The sequence below is a fragment of the Galeopterus variegatus genome, unplaced genomic scaffold (assembly GCF_000696425.1).
Source record: "Galeopterus variegatus unplaced genomic scaffold, G_variegatus-3.0.2 Scaffold1982, whole genome shotgun sequence".
In the NCBI taxonomy this organism is placed as follows: domain Eukaryota; kingdom Metazoa; phylum Chordata; class Mammalia; order Dermoptera; family Cynocephalidae; genus Galeopterus; species Galeopterus variegatus.
In genome coordinates, this window is record NW_007728093.1 from 190,087 (window position 1) to 208,751 (window position 18,665).

Consider the following 18,665-nt stretch of genomic DNA (forward strand, 5'->3'; position numbering starts at 1 on the left):
AATTTCGAAAGGAACCAGAACCAAGACGTAGGCTGAACAAAGGCAAAAGGGATAATAGGAGAATGCTGCTACACCTAATGAAAAGCATCAGTGTCTCCCTATAGCCATCTCATCACAGTATCACCTCAGCCTTTGAGAGCTTTAAAGATATTAAACTATAGTTTAATTTACTGAGTTTTTATTAAGAAGCCTAGAGTGACTCCTGCTGGCAAACATTCAGTTTATCTCTACAATTACTAGTTCATCAGGTCAACTTAAAAAACAAGATGCAGGGGTTCTGAGCCTGGAAACAATTATTGCAACCATTATTCTCATTGCTTTCAGGATGACTTTAATATCACAAAATTCCAAGGTTGGTGGTATGGCCAGCTCCTTTGCTGTAACACCTCCTTTCCAACCTAAAGCCGCATGTTTTTCTGGTTCTGAGGCTTTCTTGAGAGTGTATGGAACTAAAATAACTGCTTAAGGAGTTGGGCTAACCAATGAATAGCTATTTCTAACTTTCTAGATTTGAGTCTCCAAAGGCTAAAAATATATATATTAAGGCCTGTGTCACTTAACCTTCTGTACTATATATACACTTCCCACATGATAGACTAAGTCCTATAGATACATTATAAAACACCCTCACTTCTTAGTGCTTCTCTATATAGTTCATACTATAAAAAATCCTGTTCAAAAGGTTATATTAGAGTTTTGCTCAATTCAGAAGAATAGACATAAACTCAGTTGAACTCTGAATTTAAAACTATGTTAACTGCGGCTGGCGGGGGAGGGGAACTAAACTGTCTACCTTTGTTCAATCCTAAATGGTCAAAACTAAATCAGAACCAGATTTAGAGCACAATCAGACACCTAAAACAAAAATTCATAGGCCAACTTAGGAATAAATCCACATATAATCTAAGAATGGTCACTTATTCTTTATCATCAACCAACACTAATCTGATTAAGCCACAGAACACCCTGGAAAATATAAAATACAGGGATTAATCAGAGTATCTTACTCCAAGACCAATATATGAAACCAAGGGATAAAAAAGAAATACTGGCTCTCCTGGCTCCCCCCAAAAGAGGACTACCAAATAGAGGAATGCTTCTGTGTACAGTATACATCACATTCCCACTCAAAACTGCATGGGAGATTTAAAATGAGTATCATTCTATATTAGAGAGTTCCCCAATTCCAAGTTTAAAGCTCTTAAGCAACAGGAGACAATAAGGGTGTATTTTATTAAGTAAGGGTGTAACCAACTATAACTTGTATCAACAAGCTAATAAAAGTATTCACCTAAGCACATTTGTGCAGAGGAGGGTAAAGGCTGGGTTTTGATATGCAGTAAGGAGTGTCTTAGGTAGTCAGTGGGTGTTTTATTTTTATGCCTTAGAACCAGATAAATGTGACATTCAAACAACAAAGAGCTAGGCTCTGAAGTTTGAGCAAGTAAGTACCAGTAAATGTTCAGTTTTTCCCATCAAATCTACTTGTACCTGTGATAATAAAAAGAGCTCACCACTAAAAAATTATAAATGGGTTTGAGAGAATAACATACTATTCTTTTTAGACTAATGAAGTGAACTAAACAAACGTCAAACATGTTACATACATTGGACCCAACAGCAGTATGCAGATGCATGTGTATTAAACCTCTTCATTCAGCTTCCAAAAGCCACTGCCTCTTTGTCACAACTGTTGTATTAAAAGCCAGTCATTCACATTTCACACTGTTCTTTCTACATCTGAAAAGATCTTTTTTAAAAAGCAGAACCTTTTTAAATTGCTTTTAATAAATTATGGTAAGTCAGACATCACCAAATCCACCTGAAGTATTTTCAAAGAGATTGGCTACTGAAAACAAGTTAGCAAAATACACTTCTTTGGAAAATATGTAAAGTTTCTGGTTATAGATGGAGGCCAAAAATCTGAACCTATCCTGGTGGCAATTTTCATATGTGGATCTTATTCAGAAAAACAAGTTCTATAATTTTCCCACGTGGATGTCCAGCTACAACTAACAGCCCTACCTACACATAAGCATGTTATGACACACTAATCTTTCTGTTCTTTTTATCTACCAATGAAAATAAGTGACAGCTCTGGCCGGAATCTCATATATATACTTTAAAAAACAAAAACAAAAACAAAAAAAAAACCCTTTTTAAGAAAGGTACTTTGGTTCTTGAAGACAAAATTACTTTTTGATCCAAGAACTAAGTAAAACAAGTTTATTTGCATTAAAAAATAACCATCGTAGTAAATTTAATGATACCAATCTCACTCTTTTGATACAAAATAGGAGTCGAAAGCAGCTTGAGGAGGAATGACTATTGAAATCAGCACATGTGAAGCCGTACAGCTTTGTAACCAAATGTCTAGCACCATTGAGGTACGAAAGCATGCCAGCTGGGATGGCATTGTGCACCACAAAGTGTGGGTTGTAAGCCTAAGTCCTGAGCAGAAACCCTGGTTTCCAAGTTGGCAGGTGCTGAAAACACAGCAAATGTCACGCTTGCAACTCACTGGACAGAAGAGCTCTGGGTAAATAAGCTAAAAAGAACAGAGCAACAGTTAACACATTTCGATTTGATATAACCTTTTTTTCTTTTTCTGAAAAGTTAATAGTAGTTATTGGTGTTGTGCTAAAAGAAAAAACAAGCATGAAAAGCAGACTTGGAAAAGTTTATGCATGGTAAATAAAAAGATAAAAATTATAAAGGCATTTCACTATCTATATTCAAAGTTACTGGCATATGTAAAATTTACCAAACCTATTTTACTAGTCTAGTACTAAGGCTCAAAAGCATAATCTCTGATCTATTTATGATCTTGGTAAAGTAGACTCTAAGTAGTATCACTATAACACAGTCAGTCACCTATAACTTAGCTTGCCTCAGTTACTCCACCAAAAACATAGCTAAAAACAGGTTACGATATTTTCATATTGCTATATTTGTTGAATTTAATCTAGAAAATACTTCAACTATACACCCAGGATAAATATTTATCATCTTCTAATGAAAACCATTTCAACTTTTTTTCTTAAACATTCTTTAGTGGAATTCACATTTAGTATTTGAGATATAAGTCCAAAATTAAATTTAATTTTTCTCTTCTGTCAATTATCTGCTGTATCAGTCACTGCCTCAAGAAAAATCTATTTTTAATTCATCAAAGCTACTGCTATCCTGCTTGCCTATCCCCCTAAAAATGAAACTGAGTAAATTTCATTTTCATTAGGTAGAGAACTATGAAACTAGGTGCAGTTTGTGATTTCACAGAGCTTAAATATCCAATCTAAAGACTGAATCCTTTGAATTTAAAATATCAAGAAAAAGAAATTAGTCTCTGGTTCCAATGGGTAGAACATTTCTGGGAACAGTAAGAAAAGAACATTTGCCCTACATATTAGCCTATGAATTTCTTAACTCTCCTCAGCAGTATGTCAATCTGTTACATTAACCATCAGTAAACAATTTTTAATTCATACCCATTACGGAAACTAACTTTGCCTCTTTTGTATGTGCATACCCTGCAGCTGTAGTTTAACCATATCTGAAATATAAGAGAATTTATATAAATGAGAAGTTGGCTTGCTATTTTAAATACTGGTTTACAACTCCTCTTAACTTTCACAAGAGACTCCCCCTGCAAAAAAAACCTTGATCAAAACCAGTTTAGTCAACCATTATAGTATTAAACTACTCAATTTAAAGAAGTGAAGCCTTCATTATGTTCTGTCCTAAAGAGATATATCACATCTTATTGACCTCCTCTCTATAGAACTTTTTAAATGGTTTGAAAACTAAAGTTCTTTGGGATTAACTACAGAAAACAACACTGCTCTGACCAACATTTCTACAGTCATACTAAGCACTCTACACAATGAGATATTCACTTACCCACCAATAAAAAGTTTAAAGAAAACAAATCTAAAAACCAAATGTTTTCTAGACTAGCACAAATAACTGATTCACTGTACTTTTACATACTATACTGTCAGTTCCTGTATAAACTAAGGATGAATCAGATAAACTATTTAAAACATTGGGGCCAGCCCGGTGGCGCACTGGAGAAGTGCGCCTGTTGGGAGCGCGGTGGCACTCCCACCGAGGGTTCGGATCCCACGTGGAGACCAGTTCCCGCTCACTGGCTGAGCGCGGTGCGGGCGCGACACCGAGGGTTGCGGTCCCATTGCCGGTCCCCAGTGCGGGTGCGACACCAAGGGTTGCGATCCCGTTACCGGTCAGTAAAAAAGACAAAAAGAAAAAAATATATATATTACTCAACATCAAACTTTAAAATGGCACTGTGAATGGCACTGTTAACTTACAGCATGGAAAATAAACATGATTCACTGATCGAAGAAATCAAATCTGGATGATCCAAGGTAGAAGTCAATTATAAAATCTTAGCCCACTGCTTCCTAAATGATCAGTAAAAGCCTGAATCCAACTCAACAACTTTCATTAAACCAAATGCTAACAACTTTCTAATGCATGATTATTTGGGGACCTACTCTTGGTTCCCTTGTTTGATGTCACTTGGAATAACACCTTGGCATTCAGACCTAATGAAGGAAGGTGCACCATATCTTTGCCCATTTGTTTCAACTCAGATACATCTACATTAACATTTTCCCTATCATACCCACATTTATCACTGAATAGTTACCACTTAAACAGATAATGATCTAAATCTGAGGTATATTCTTAGCCTCTGCTGAAACGCATCATAAAGGACATTTCGTGAAAATCTGACATCACATCTAGTCCTCATTTCTTAACTATGCTTCAGCACCAGCCCTAGCTATAGACTAAGGAAGAAGGAGCTAAATGGTATGATTTTTTTAGGAAGTTCTGTTCCAGACTTTCTTTCTCACTTATCTACCACTCCTCCTCTTCTCTTCACTCATTTAATCATTCCTAGAATACAAATGCCTTACAATTGAACTGAATACATTATCTCGATGGCACCAAGGGGTAAAATCCTGAACAATTCAACATATTAGCTCCAGTGGGAAGACGGATCTTTGGAGGAAAGAATATTTATTTGGCATTTAGTGTGTGCTAGGAATCACGCTAAGCTGCCTTATATTTATTTTCTCACTTAATATTCACAACCCTATTAGGTAGGGTCTACAACACTGGCTGCTCTCTCCACTCTACCAAGCTGCTTTCAAGAAATATATGGAAGGGAAACCAACCTTAAATAAGTACCTTTGCTACCACCTTTAACATACTTCAATTTCATTAGAGGTATAAGTAGTTAAAAGGACAAATTGACAGTAGCCTGGAAAGGTACAGAGTATAAGAAGAACAGACACATGTACTACACTCAAGCATGATCTCTTTGTGGCATGAGAAGATAGACACCTCAAAGCTTTTGACTTTAGAGTGGTAAATTAGGTCATCTGTGAGCAAGTGTGTAGTTTGTGTGTTTGGAGCAGGGAAGAACCAACTTAGGGAGATCATTCAGTTTATCACAATTTTCCTTAGGCCCAGTCTTGATCTCAATCTTTCTATATATAAAATGAAAGTGGACTAAACAATAAGATCTAAATTTCTAAGTTTCTTGGATAAATCATCTCTGTGGTCAAATGAATACAAACTGAATTACTAAGCATATCAGAGACAATCAATACTCAAATCAAAAATTTAACAAAGCATGCACAAAGATTTTTTTTAAGATTGAAAAATAATCATCTGCTTCAAATATATTATATATTCATATATGTAAGTAGAGATACCTTGTTTTAAAGAACCATCAAGTTACCTAACAACTGATATTTAGCAAATGGAGTATTTAATCTCTCCATATATGCTAGAAACCTATTGTGTAGGCCTCTGTTTGTTTGTTTTGTTTTGTTTTTTTACCGGTAAGGGGATCACAACCCTCAGCTCAGTGTCGTCCGCACCACGCTCAGCCAGTGAGCGCACTGGCCATCCCTATATAGGATCCGAACTCACGGTGTTGGGGCTACCAGTGCTGCACTCTCCCAAGTGAGCAACGGGGCCGGCCCAGTGTAGGCCTTTCTCTAAGCTTCAGATCAATTTCAGGATTTTTTATGGGCTGAATGTTGGTTTACTCCCAAAATATATGTCAAATCCCCAAATGTGATGATATTTGGAGACGAGGCCTTTTATGATTAGAAGTCATGAGGTTAAGGCCCTCAGGATGGGATTAGTGCCCTTATAAGAAGAGACAGCAGAGAGCTGTGCTCTGTCTCCCCTAGAGCACACATTGAAGCCACTTACAAGCCAAGAGAAGTGGCCTCAGAATGAAACATACCTTATCAGCTCCTTGATCTTGGAATTCCAGCCTCCAGAAACATGAGAAATAAATTTCTGATGTTTAAGCCTCCCAGTCTCTGGTATTTTATTACGGCAACCTTAGCTGATAGGGGTAGAGAAGAATTTCAAATAACACCTATTGAATATCCTTGTTTTACAGAAAGAAAAGCTGAAGCCCAGAGAAGGAAAGTGACTTGCCTAGGTCCAGTAGTTTTTTGCTCCAAACATCAGTGTTTTTTTAATCTTTCCTCTTTGATATTTATTCTGTTACTTAACAGATTTTTAAACACAAATTATCTGTTATTATAAAATGAAAGGAACCAAAATAAATTCAACTATATTCAAGTTCAGAAAATAATCCATTTCGGGCCGAGCCCGTGGCGCACTCGGGAGAGTGCGGCGCTGGGAGCGCAGAAGCGCTCCCGCCGCGGGTTCGGATCCTATATAGGGATGGCCGCTGGTGCGCTCACTGGCTGAGCACAGTGCGGCCGGTCTCAAAAAGGAAAAAAAAAAAAAGAAAAGAAAATAATCCATTTCAATTGTCACAAATTAAATCAGTCAAACGTACTTAATAATGAAATGGTCTCTCTGACTTCTGGCTACATAATACCTTTATCATACAGAGATTCCAATTGGAATCCTTGGCTCACTAACTGAACAAACTTTGGGAAAGACAGCCTATTTCATAATGAGGGCCAGTATTCAGAACTGCCCTTTTAGATTAATCCAGTTAATTACTTTTTATTAAATAACAACCACAACAACTGGTACACTTCTAACTACAAAGCCATTTGGAATTCTGTCCTATCTCTTGAATAAACTATATTATCAATTATTTGACCCAACTGGCTCTCTTCACAGAATCAGAACTTTCCTTCTAGGCTTGGAAGGGTTTATAGAGGGGATAAACAACTCAGATGTGTGTGCCTTGCTTATAACTGCTTCTCAGAAATCAACAAATATTACCCTCATTCAGAACAAAATATCAAACCAGTTTCAATGAAACATAAACGGACCTCAAAGGTTCTATTTATAAATAAAACAACATGTAGTTTTCACTCACAATTTCAGGCCTTTCTTCCAAAGCTTGCATATAGCTCTTTAATTCAGCCTGGTTATGTTTTATTAAATACCATATTATGATTTTTCCTATTCAGATACCAACTATGCTTCTTATTGAGGACATGGAAGGAAAACCTAATTACCACTGCTTCAGTGCATCTAAATTTATTTCATTACCAAAATCAACAGAGTAGGGGCTCGACACTGTCACAGAAAGGCAGACGGATATGGAGTATAAACTGATCTTTCCTCTACTGTTTCTCCTCCTGCCCTGCCCCTCAAAATTCCATGGTAGGAAATCATCCTAACATTTTTCATCCTAACAATTTTTTAGCCAGGATGTACTAAAATTAGATGGGAACAAAGGCCTGACATTTTCATAATTAGCAGAAGGGTTAGGAAGCAAACGTGAACTAGCAGCACCCACACTCTTCTACATTTAGCCTATTCCTCTGACAAGTACCTCCTCACTGAAGCAGTAAAAAAGGCAACAGCAGGGGAACCACAGCCATCCCAAAACCGTTTCTATTCTGCTCTCCTCAATGATAATAAACTGCTTTATCTGTAAGTATATTAAGAATTTACAGTCCTCTTACTCAGAGTATTTTCGTATTTCTTTCTAAGCTCCTCAGATAATATCCAAGACATGCTAATTGCTGAATCATATGTAAATTTTTACATACTTGGGAAAACAGATGTATCATAGTCACTTTTCTTAAGAACCTTCTGAATAGCAAATACAATAAAAGGTCCATCACTAAAATACTTATCATTTGCTGATACAGTAATAATGCATATGTAAAAAAAATATCATGGAAGAATTTATCATTTCTTCAGAAAACAATGAAATAATTTCTTCTGAAAAATGAAAAGTGTAGATTTTGGATTTTTATATCTTCCTGTAATAAACTAGGCGAGTAATTTGCAAAAACTTTAAGGCACAATTGATCTCTTGGTTGTAAATCTTTATTACAATAGTATCAGCATGACAAAAGTACATTCTGCCAGCCTATACATCCCAGTTTTTGAAGTTCTACTCCATAAAAGCAGGATATCGATACATTCACGTCTTGGGAATTATTCCAATCTTTTTAATTTGATTTCCCTGAGCCTAAACTACAGGTCCACACAGTGACAGCTCAAAATTCAGCTAGAGAAACCCTTTTAATGATTAGTCCAATGCACTGTGTTGTAAAGATTTTTAAAACTCAGTAGTACTAACTCAAGCTCTCTTTTTTTTCTGGTTACTGGAACCCATCTTGACATCTAAGCTGGAAATGAATGATCTTTCAACAACACTCCAGGGATTTTGCTAAGGTCATATTCAATCATTCATTAGCCTTCTTACCCATAGCTTTTCAGAGTTCCATTGTAGAGCTTGTTTTATTCAGCATTTATGTAGCCTGTGGGCTTGGGTATTTGTCTGCTTAATGTTGAATTTCATTTCTATGCCCCTAACATAGAAATCCATCAACTGACCAAAGAATTTCAAACTATTCTTTTACTTTTCTAACAAATTGCATGGTGTGTATGAAGAATAAATTAGCATTAATTTTCTTCCATTAACTGTTGTTAAAACATGCTCCTGTGCTCCCCCTTCTTCTAAGTATATCTCTGTTTCCTGCCAAACCAAGAGAAATGATAAGGATTTCCTTCATTTTTCCCACTATGCAATTATCTTTCAACCTAATATGTTCCTCACCTACCACAATCAAACTCTAGTTAATGGGCAACCTTCTTCCAGCGAAGTGTGCCAGACAAGACTCCTATTGGAGCCTATCAACACCCCCTCCCCGCCCCAATAATTAGCTAAAGAGGTTACTACTGTGGAACACAAGACAGTTGGTCTCTTGCTCTCAAAGCAGAGGGCTGCCTCTGGAGCACATACACTCTAGCTCACAGAGCCAAAAACAGGAAATCAAATCCCAGGGCTATACCCTGGACACAAACTGAGTGTTTGTATTTGTACAGATTTTCATTGTAGGCCATCACACAGAGAGACAGACAAGCACACACACACAAATATATAAAATAAAATTATTTAAGAGAATATAAGTTAAAGTCTATTAACACAGACAGGGATACTCTATTTCTTTGCATACATACCAAGTTAAGAAAAATTATTTCAAGGCCATGTGAAACTTAGTTACTAATGTTAAGTTCCTTAAAAATTAAGGTTTCTATTATAGTCAGGATGAACATGAATTGAGCTCAACATACTGAAATGCATTTACGGTATCACAGAAGTTAAAAAATAAGTAAATTGAAGAACATTATTCATAAAAAGATTGGAAGTCTTCTGTATATATTTGGTTCCTTTCTTCCCTCAAAATAAACAGAAGACTGCATGCATATCACAGAAGAAAGGCAAATTTGTTGCTACTACAGTGGGGTAAAAATCATTCAAGGACAGTATACACTTATTTTAAAATGGCTTTAGTCAAGCTGCCAAGAGTAGTGTCAGGTTTGATTCTCACATACATAAATGCCAGTCCCAAAAAGCAACTACAACTTCTGCACCTGGCTTAAAACAAAATGTTCTGAAAACTTTCTATTTGTTAATTGGTATAACCCGCCCATTCAGGCCTCAATTCCCTTTGGACTTGCATATGCACTTCCTACACACAGAAGTAGCCCGTTATGTAGCAACAACATCATAATGAAAAGCCACAATTCTGTGCAGGCTCCACAGAGAAATCTCATTTGCATTTCAAACAAGTTTCCGCAAAATAAATGTCTTCTGACTAACTAAAATTACAATTCAAACTTCTTACCCACAAAAAAATAGCTTTTACTACATTACTTCCTTTTCTTTTTTGTAAGTGCATAATTTCTTTTATAGTTACCCACATATTCATACAATTTAACACTACTAAGTTTAATAATAATGTGTTCATGGTTTGTTTCTGTAACTTAGGAACATTTACTGGCCTGGTTTTTAACAGCTTGGTATTATTTGAAAATATTAATTTTCTTGTTAGCATTTTTGGATCTTCCATTTGTTCTGATTTCAATCCCTAAGAGGCTGGCTTCCAGCAGGATAAAAATGATAAGATGATAATTCCCTTTTTCCAACCTTATCAACAGCTCCATGACTCAAAAAAAGAAGCCTTCACCTTTGCAAATGGAACAAATATGTCACATACAGCCACTCGAGGAGCTTTTCCACAAAGATCCACTCCAAGCTTCCTAAAAATCAAACTCAGTGTCTCAGTCTGGTCATAAAGAAAGCCTATTTTGTTGGATTGAAAAAACTCAAAATTCTAAAAAGTACTTATCTATTATTACTATACTTGAAATCAAAGAATATTAGTGTGAAAAAAACAACAAAGACCAGATCTCCTCAATAAATTAAAAAACTATGGCCAGTTAGCTCAGTTGGTTAGAGAACAGCCTGATAATGCCAAGGTCAAGGGTTCAGGTCCCCTTACCAGCTGGCCAGCCACCAAAAAAATTTTAATTAAACATTTGATGTTTCTATGGCTTAAGTGTCCCTGTCTTATAAAATCAACACAATTTTTAAAAATTTTTAAGTTAAATGTATTTTGAAGTAATTTCTCACTTTGCTCTGGTTGATAATAAAAGCTTTTCCAAAAATGTTACTTCTGTTGAAAGTCCATTGTAAATGTCTTCAGCCATCTTGTGCAAAGCAGATAGTAATCTCAATGGTTAATTAATGTTGATCTAAATGAAAGACTTGCCCTCCCAGCCTCCCCAAAAAGAAAAAGGATGTAAAAATGCTAAACTTAATGCTGAAGTAACATTTGCCAAAAAAAACAAAAATTGTTAGTTTTGTAATTCAATAGGCCCAAAAAGCTGAAAATCATCAAAAATTATATCTTTTTAAAAATTCACATTATGACTCCAATATTAAAATGTAACCCCAAATACAAAGTGGTATTAAGTAAGGGCTGGCCAGTTAGCTCAGTTGGTTAAAGCACTGCCTTGTAACAAAGTGGTATTAGGTATTTATATCTTACCTTTTCAAACACATTAATGAACTTTTTCTTGCTAAAGTAGCCCCTAACTAGAACATCTTTGTCCCTGTATCCCTGACGGCTTATGTAACTTACGCCACCCTTTCACAGAAGAATGACAAAAAAGACAAAGAAATGGTGAAAAGTAATTAAGGATAAGACACTGAATTTGCTTATTCACTATTCTGATAGTCTACAGATCAACACTAACAAGTTATTAGTGATCAACACTAAGAAGGAGCTTCATAGCTCCTAAAAATAATTGTGCAACTTCTCTAACTGAATTTTATATGTACCAATCCTAGTTCCCCAACTGAATTGTAAACACTATAAAGGCAGAGACTTAGCAACTGGGAGGCAGAATACACTAGGATAAGAGAATGGATTTTAGAATCACACAGACCCAGATAAGAATCCTGGCTCCATCCTGTGCAAGCTGTTTGACCTTGTGCAAGTGACTTCATTTCTCTCAGCTTCAGTTTTCTTATATGTAGAGAAACAAGTAATACATACCTCAAGAAGATTGGGAGAATTCAAATGACTTAATAAAATAATATAACTTAACATAGTGCTAGCATATACCAATATCCCTTATTTCTCTTTCCTACTACTATTTATCCTTCACAGTGTGTAGAAGACCATCGACTGCAAAATACAGGATCAATAAATATTTCCTGATTAACTGATACATTTCTCTGACTTTGTTTAATTATTTACATGAAGGCAAAGGGGCTTTTCCCAGATATTAAATAATTTTTTAAATAATCACCATTCAACCTAAAATAGTATTTCTTATTGTGTTTCATAAATAGTCTAATAAAACACTCAGAAAGTTGTTTTGCTTATTATTCGACAAATCTTCATAGTTACATTCAATTCAACTTAACAAGGCACAAAAATCAAGAATACATGTTTTCTGTAAATTCATTTACTAATTTAAAGTTTTTAACTATTTAGTAGGTACAGAAAATTTTTTTAATTAAAAAAAAGTTTATATTTCAAATACAAAGAAAAATTAAAAACCATTCTTGGTTGATCTCTAAAACCCAACCACTTACTGTTCATCATTTTTTTTTACCAACCTATTATGTCTATTGAACATATGCATTCTGTGTACTTACTAAGCATTTATTTGCACTTGCATCTTCTGTGTCAGGTTAACTTTGCTGTGTAACTTTTTAAAAAAGCTACCTGAATTTGTCCAAAGAAAAGTCTCATGTTTTTTGGAAAACCAATGCTGCTACACTGTTTCCGGATCTGCCTCCAAAGCTGAACTTGGGTGTTGGCAGCTCTTCGAAAAATTCAAATCCTGTCAGACAAAATTAAAATACTTTTACTAGGGATTCAATCTCACAGTTAAGTGAGACTTGTTTTAACATCGTACTTTCAAACCCTGTATAAAACTATGTGATTCCAAACTCTAAATTGTGACTGAATTTCATTTTATGATTTTCAATTCTTCTGTGTATGCAGGGCATACAGGGACACATCCAAAAACACTTTGAATTGAACGAGGAACAAACAAGATTTAAAACAAATTGTAAAAAAGAAGCTTTCCATCCATCCCCCATTTCCTGTTTTCTACCCCTTCAATGCTTCCATCTCCATCAGCCTACATTACCACTTAGTTTGTAGGAAGCAGCTATGTATTGAGTTCCTACCACGTGCCAGGAACTGTTTTGAGTGCTTTATAGGTAGGTGGTAACTCAAGTAATCCACACCCCACATATAAAAGTACTTACTACGGAAAGGTTAAATGACTTGCAAATAAAAATGAATTTGTAGAAGATGAAAAATTTCTGGAGATGGATGGCGATGATGGTTGTTGCACAACGGTGTGTGATGTACTTAATGCCACAGAACTGTGCACTTAAAAATAATTCAAATAGTAAATTTTATCTTATATGTATTTTATCATAGTTTTTGAAAAAACAGAATTTGTAACAAAGATCAAGACCCAAAATAAACTAATGAGGGGTCTGGGAAGACAAAGAACTAGTAACTTTCAAAGCAGCACAGTATATAGTTCAAAAAAAATTACCTTGGAATCAAAATTCCTGGGTTCAAGTCCCAACTTTACCACTTACTAAGAGAAAGATATGCAGGTAAAGTTACCTTCACCAGGATCCTTAATTCTATACAAGGAGGTTACAGATACCAATGTCCCTATCAAACTCACAGTGATTTTGTAAAGATCTAAATAAGATAATGCAGTGTTTTCCTAAACTGTAAAATAAAATGGAAGTGTAACATTTTATTGCTTTGTTTTTACAAAATAAAATACAGAGCTGATAACTCCAAGGTCAAGGGTTCAATCCCTGTATTGGCCAGCCACCCAAAAAAATTAAAATAACTAAAATGAACAAAGCTGGAAGGTCACTCACTAAAATGCTAACCAAAGTTATCCCTCAATGATGGAACTACAAGAATTAGTTTTGAGGGATTTTTTTCTGGGGGAAGGAGGGATCCTGCATTTTCTTTTTTTTTTTTTTTCCTTTTTGTCTTTTTTCGTGACCGGTAAGGGGATCGCAACCCTCGGTGTCGCGCCCGCACCACGCTCAACCAGTGAGCGGACCGGTCTCTGTATGGGATCCGAACCCTCGGCGGGAGCGCCGCCATGCTCCCAAGTGCCGCACTCTACCGAGTGCACCACCGGGCGGCCCGGGATCCTGCATTTTCTAAGTTTCCATACTTTGAACTCAAATAACCCTCGTAAACAGAAAAAAATGTTTAGAAGGATATATATTATTATATTGATTGGTCAATACAATAACATACATTCTGGTTATACTGATGGCTTATACTGTGTTTCATTATACATTCTAATTCATATTCTAAATCAAACTTCGCCAAATCATAACAAGTAACTAAATATTAAAATGCTCATTAAAAATTGATAATAAACTTTTCCAAAGAAGGACAGGCCTTCTAATACTGGAAAAAGGAGCCACTATGTTAGGTACAGGGGTATATACCCATATTTGTTTTTGGAAATTTTACACATGCTTAAAATATTTCATAATAAAAGTTTTCAAGAGAAAATGAAGCTGTGTGAATTTTCCTGAAAGTTTTTTAGTTCTCTGAACTAACCATACAGTATTGAAGTTATTATATTTCAATATACAACACACCAAAAGATTAATAGTGATTGTACTCCACTGATGATTAAGGAATACTTTTAATTACTTTAATCTATATGCTTATGTGCTGGGTTAGTAATACTTTTCAATTTTTTTTCATAATTAATCTGGATTACTTTTGTAGTAAAATATGTGGTGGTGGTGGATTTAATTCAGTAGTTGTAATAAAGTCAAGTCCCTTGGACATCAAATAAGAACACCCTAATATCTGGCAACTGATTCAAGTTAACCCTCACCAAAACAAACGACACCACAAAATGTTTATATAAATATCAGGCCACCAAGGAAAAAATGCAAGATCCATTTCAACAGTTTTATGAATATTTATGTTTCAAATAAGAAAAGAAACAAAGAACCTTAAAAGATTGGTGAAACAAGCTTTATTCTATGAAAACAGAATGTGCTAGCCAATATGAGCAGCTAGTAACAAGACCTTAAGCAGTGATGTGTGGCAGTGTTCTGTTACTGGTCCAAACACCATTTTCTAAGAGACTCATGACTAAAAAATGTCTTCAACTGTATATAATTATTTCTTTAACATTTCCTGTTATAACATTTAGCTTATTTAAATTCTGTATTTAGTTCTAAACTGAACATAATGAGTTTACTCAAAAGTTCTCAGACACAGACACATTTTTAAGCACTCTATACCAGGCTAAAGTCTGTTCTTCATTATCAAAGACAGACAAATATGTTTTTGTGTGCTGGTTTCAAGGGTAAAAGAGAACACCTGTATTTAGAAACTAGGAAAGGAACTTGCCCTACACAGTATAACTTTGAGCATTTATTAAAACTGTCAAGCTTCAGGAAGAGGGAAAAACTATTGATACTGGGCCTCAACAGTTCTAAAGGAAACGAATTTAACATGGAAGATAATAAAATTAATTGCATGAAATAAAAGGTAATAAATCAAATATAATTCTTGTTACCCAGAGGCAATGGTAATGAAGACACAAGCTCACATTTCAAGCCTCAAACACTTCAGGTTTTACATTATATAACCTGTCAAAGCCATTTAAGGCACACAAAAGGACATGTGTTAAGTGTTCTCCCTGCCTATTCCCTTAATACCAAAAAGAAAACAAACTTTAAGATGAAGTGTATGAAGTATGGTTATAAATAATAGTACACGGCAAACTGATTTCTTGAGGTAATTCATTTCCCATTAGCTGGTGAAAATTGAGGTTCAATTTTTAACCAAATATTTCAGTACCATATCATTTACTTAAGACTCCATCCTGAAAATTCCTCTCATTCTTACTAATTTGAAAAGGATTCTAGAGAAACTACAAGCAAATACCTATAGATTCTGAAGATACTTTCCCAGAAATCCTTGTACACTACATGAATAAACCAGCAGATAAAATATTCCTTAAAACATACAAGAAACAATCTGCCAGAGACCTCAAAATATTTTGTGTGTAGATTACAGATTCTCAGTTCTCGCAAGATCCCCACGTAGTAGACACAGCACTATTTACAGCTAATGGGGCAAAAAAGGATCCTGCCTTGGCACCAAAATCTTGAAAAATGCACAGATTTCCTCAAGAATTAGTAGGTGGTACTTCTATCAATTCCCTACATTTTGTTTCTGTGCAATGTTAAGAATAATCGTTCTATATACCCTGACAACAAGAAGACAAATCCTAAATACCTAAATGACCATTAGATACATATGAAGTGTCTATAAAATCAAAACTCACATCATGTAAGACTTTTAAAAATACTACTTCCATTTGCATTATTACAGATTTGCCAGTAAATCAGTACACTGAATTCAGAAGCACAATATATGTGCTTCTTTTTTTTCTGGTTTGATTCTCTAAATAATATATTATATACCTTAAACAAAAGATTGTACAGTTTAAATAAAAAACTTAATTTTTATAGGCTCATAAATTTTAGTACTTAACCACCAGGATTTCTTACAAATTTTTAAAAAGGTCTCTGGATCTCAACCAATGTAATTTCTCTGTGCTTTGTATATACACTTAAAAGTTATTACCAAGGTCATTAACAGAGAAGAAAAGCAGGCAATTCCCACAAATAGAAAAGTAAAACAGTATAACACCAAAAAAAAAAAACTATTTAAGTAAATGAAACCTAAGGTAAGTGCATGTTTAAACACCGTATACCCATTTACCTTCACTGAATTCATTCATCAACTCTTCCTTGGTCCAATTACATGAGGTTATTAGAAAAAAGCCTTTTACTTTCAACACCCTGGAGAGAGATTTCACATATTGCTTCCTCTTCTCAATTGCACTGTCAGGATTAAGGCTTATTGCATCAAAAGTCCCTTTGTCAACGCAAATATGAAATTCAGACAGCTTTGTGGAAAGATTCAAAAAGTCTTCTACCTATATTAAAAATAAATGTCTATGTGAGAACAATTAACACACGATCTTTACAGAATTCAAGTGACAACCTGTAAAAGGTTATGGATAAAAGGACCCATTAATTACGATGGCATTTTACATATAATATATATATATTCAACTTTATGGCTAACTTTTATGAGCTTCATTCCAAGATCATTAAAGCCAAGATTAGTAAAAGAGACAGATAGTGTTTCCTGGACATTGCAAATCTCTACAAATTTGGAAACAAATCAAAGCCAGGCATACTGCCTAATAATACCAGCACATTATGGAGCTCAAAAGTCTGACTCAAGAAAAAGTTGTTTGTCGAAAAATAGAATATTTGACATATTTTTCAAAATGACAAAATTTAGGGCCGGCCCGGTGGCGCACTGCTACAGTACGCCGCTTGGGAGTGCGGCGGCGCTCCCACCGAGGGTTCGGATCCCACATACAGACCGGTTCCCGCTCACTGGCTGAGCGAGGTGCAGGCGCAGCACCGAGGGTTGCAATCCCGTTGCCGGTCGAACTCAAGTCACTAGACATAAGATTTCTTGCTTATATGCTATGTTGTGTGACCTAAAGTAAGCAAAGTAAATCAAAAGATTTTTGCCTTGACTCAGCAGCTTACAAAGCTTCTAATGGATAATGAATGGCATAAAGCTTAAGAAATTAAATGACTGTTTAAACTAATTCCTAATTTGGTAAACACCATGCACTTTATGTTTTTAAATTCATACATCTTCATCTCATTCATTTTCAATAACCTCATACATTATAAGCATTAGAAACAATGATCTGCCTCAATTTTATAAAACATTCACAATAATTTGCCAAGCCAATGAACTTAATTCTGAAAAGCTATTTTGAAAAAACAATTAGGCAACTAGCTCATAATTACTCATACAAACTAAATAAAGTAATTGTTAATAGTTTTGCATCTAAAATTCTTATTGACTTAAAAATGTGAATGTTTATTTATATTTAAAAATGGGTTTTTCCATCTCCCTCATGTGCAAAGAATTCATTAAACCTGAAAAAAAACAATGATTACCACTATGAAGAGCTAACTTTGGAGAAGATTTCTCATCCTAAATGCCTGTATAAAAGTACTCATTTATTCAACAAATATTTTGTGGACAACTGCTGTACAGGTACTTTTCAGACACCAGATATAACGGTAAACGAAACAGAAAAGATCCCTGCATGAAACTAATCTTATAAAGGGAAAGATAAATATTAAATAAGTTAAACAATTTCAGATAAAGTGCTATAAAGAAAATGAAAGTAGAGTAGGAAGACATAGAGAATAAAATTTTAAAAACTAAAAAAAAGAGAGACTGGGAAGAGAAATTTTTGGAGAAAGTAATGAAGGGGCCGGACAGTTAGCTCAGCTGGTTAGAGTTAGCCGTATAACACCAATGTCACAGGTTAGAATCCACATACAGGTCAGCCGCCAAAAAAATAAAAGAATTTAAAAATTTTTTAAAGAATCTTAAAAATTAATGTGGAAGAGCTCTCTAAGAAGGTGATATTTCAGCAGAGATCTGAATGATGAGAACAAGCCAAACATGCTAAGATCTGGGGCAAGAATATTCTAAGCAGAGGGTAACAGGTTACAAAGACTGAAGAAGAACAAGATTGACATGTTTCAAAAACAGAGAGAAAGCCAGTGTTACTGGAGTACTGGTGATAAAGTGGGAAAGAGGTAAAGAAATGAGACTTCATAAAGCTGGGTGCAGGGTTTGGATTCCATTCTGAACGCAATGGGGAAGCCATTGGAGGACTGTGAGCAAGGAAGTAATATGAACTGATTCACATTTTAATAGATCACT

The 18,665-nt window shown here is 35.1% G+C and overlaps 1 protein-coding gene across 2 annotated transcripts in view; it reads right to left on the minus strand.

Moving 5' to 3' along the window:
- Positions 1 to 2,212: 2,212 nt before the first annotated feature.
- Positions 2,213 to 18,665, minus strand: part of METTL10 (methyltransferase like 10) — a 34,153-nt gene continuing 17,700 nt past the window's right edge. The window contains exons 5-7 of one of the 2 annotated variants that reach the window (XM_008579913.1): positions 16,614 to 16,830; positions 12,522 to 12,639; positions 2,213 to 2,548 (exon numbers count right to left, since the gene is read on the minus strand). In XM_008579913.1, the coding sequence (XP_008578135.1) occupies positions 12,545 to 12,639; positions 16,614 to 16,830 (312 nt within the window). In that variant the 3' untranslated portion in view covers positions 2,213 to 2,548; positions 12,522 to 12,544. Of the gene's footprint in view, positions 2,549 to 12,166; positions 12,640 to 16,613; positions 16,831 to 18,665 lie in introns of those variants that run through there. The other variant, XM_008579912.1, reaches the window with a different exon arrangement.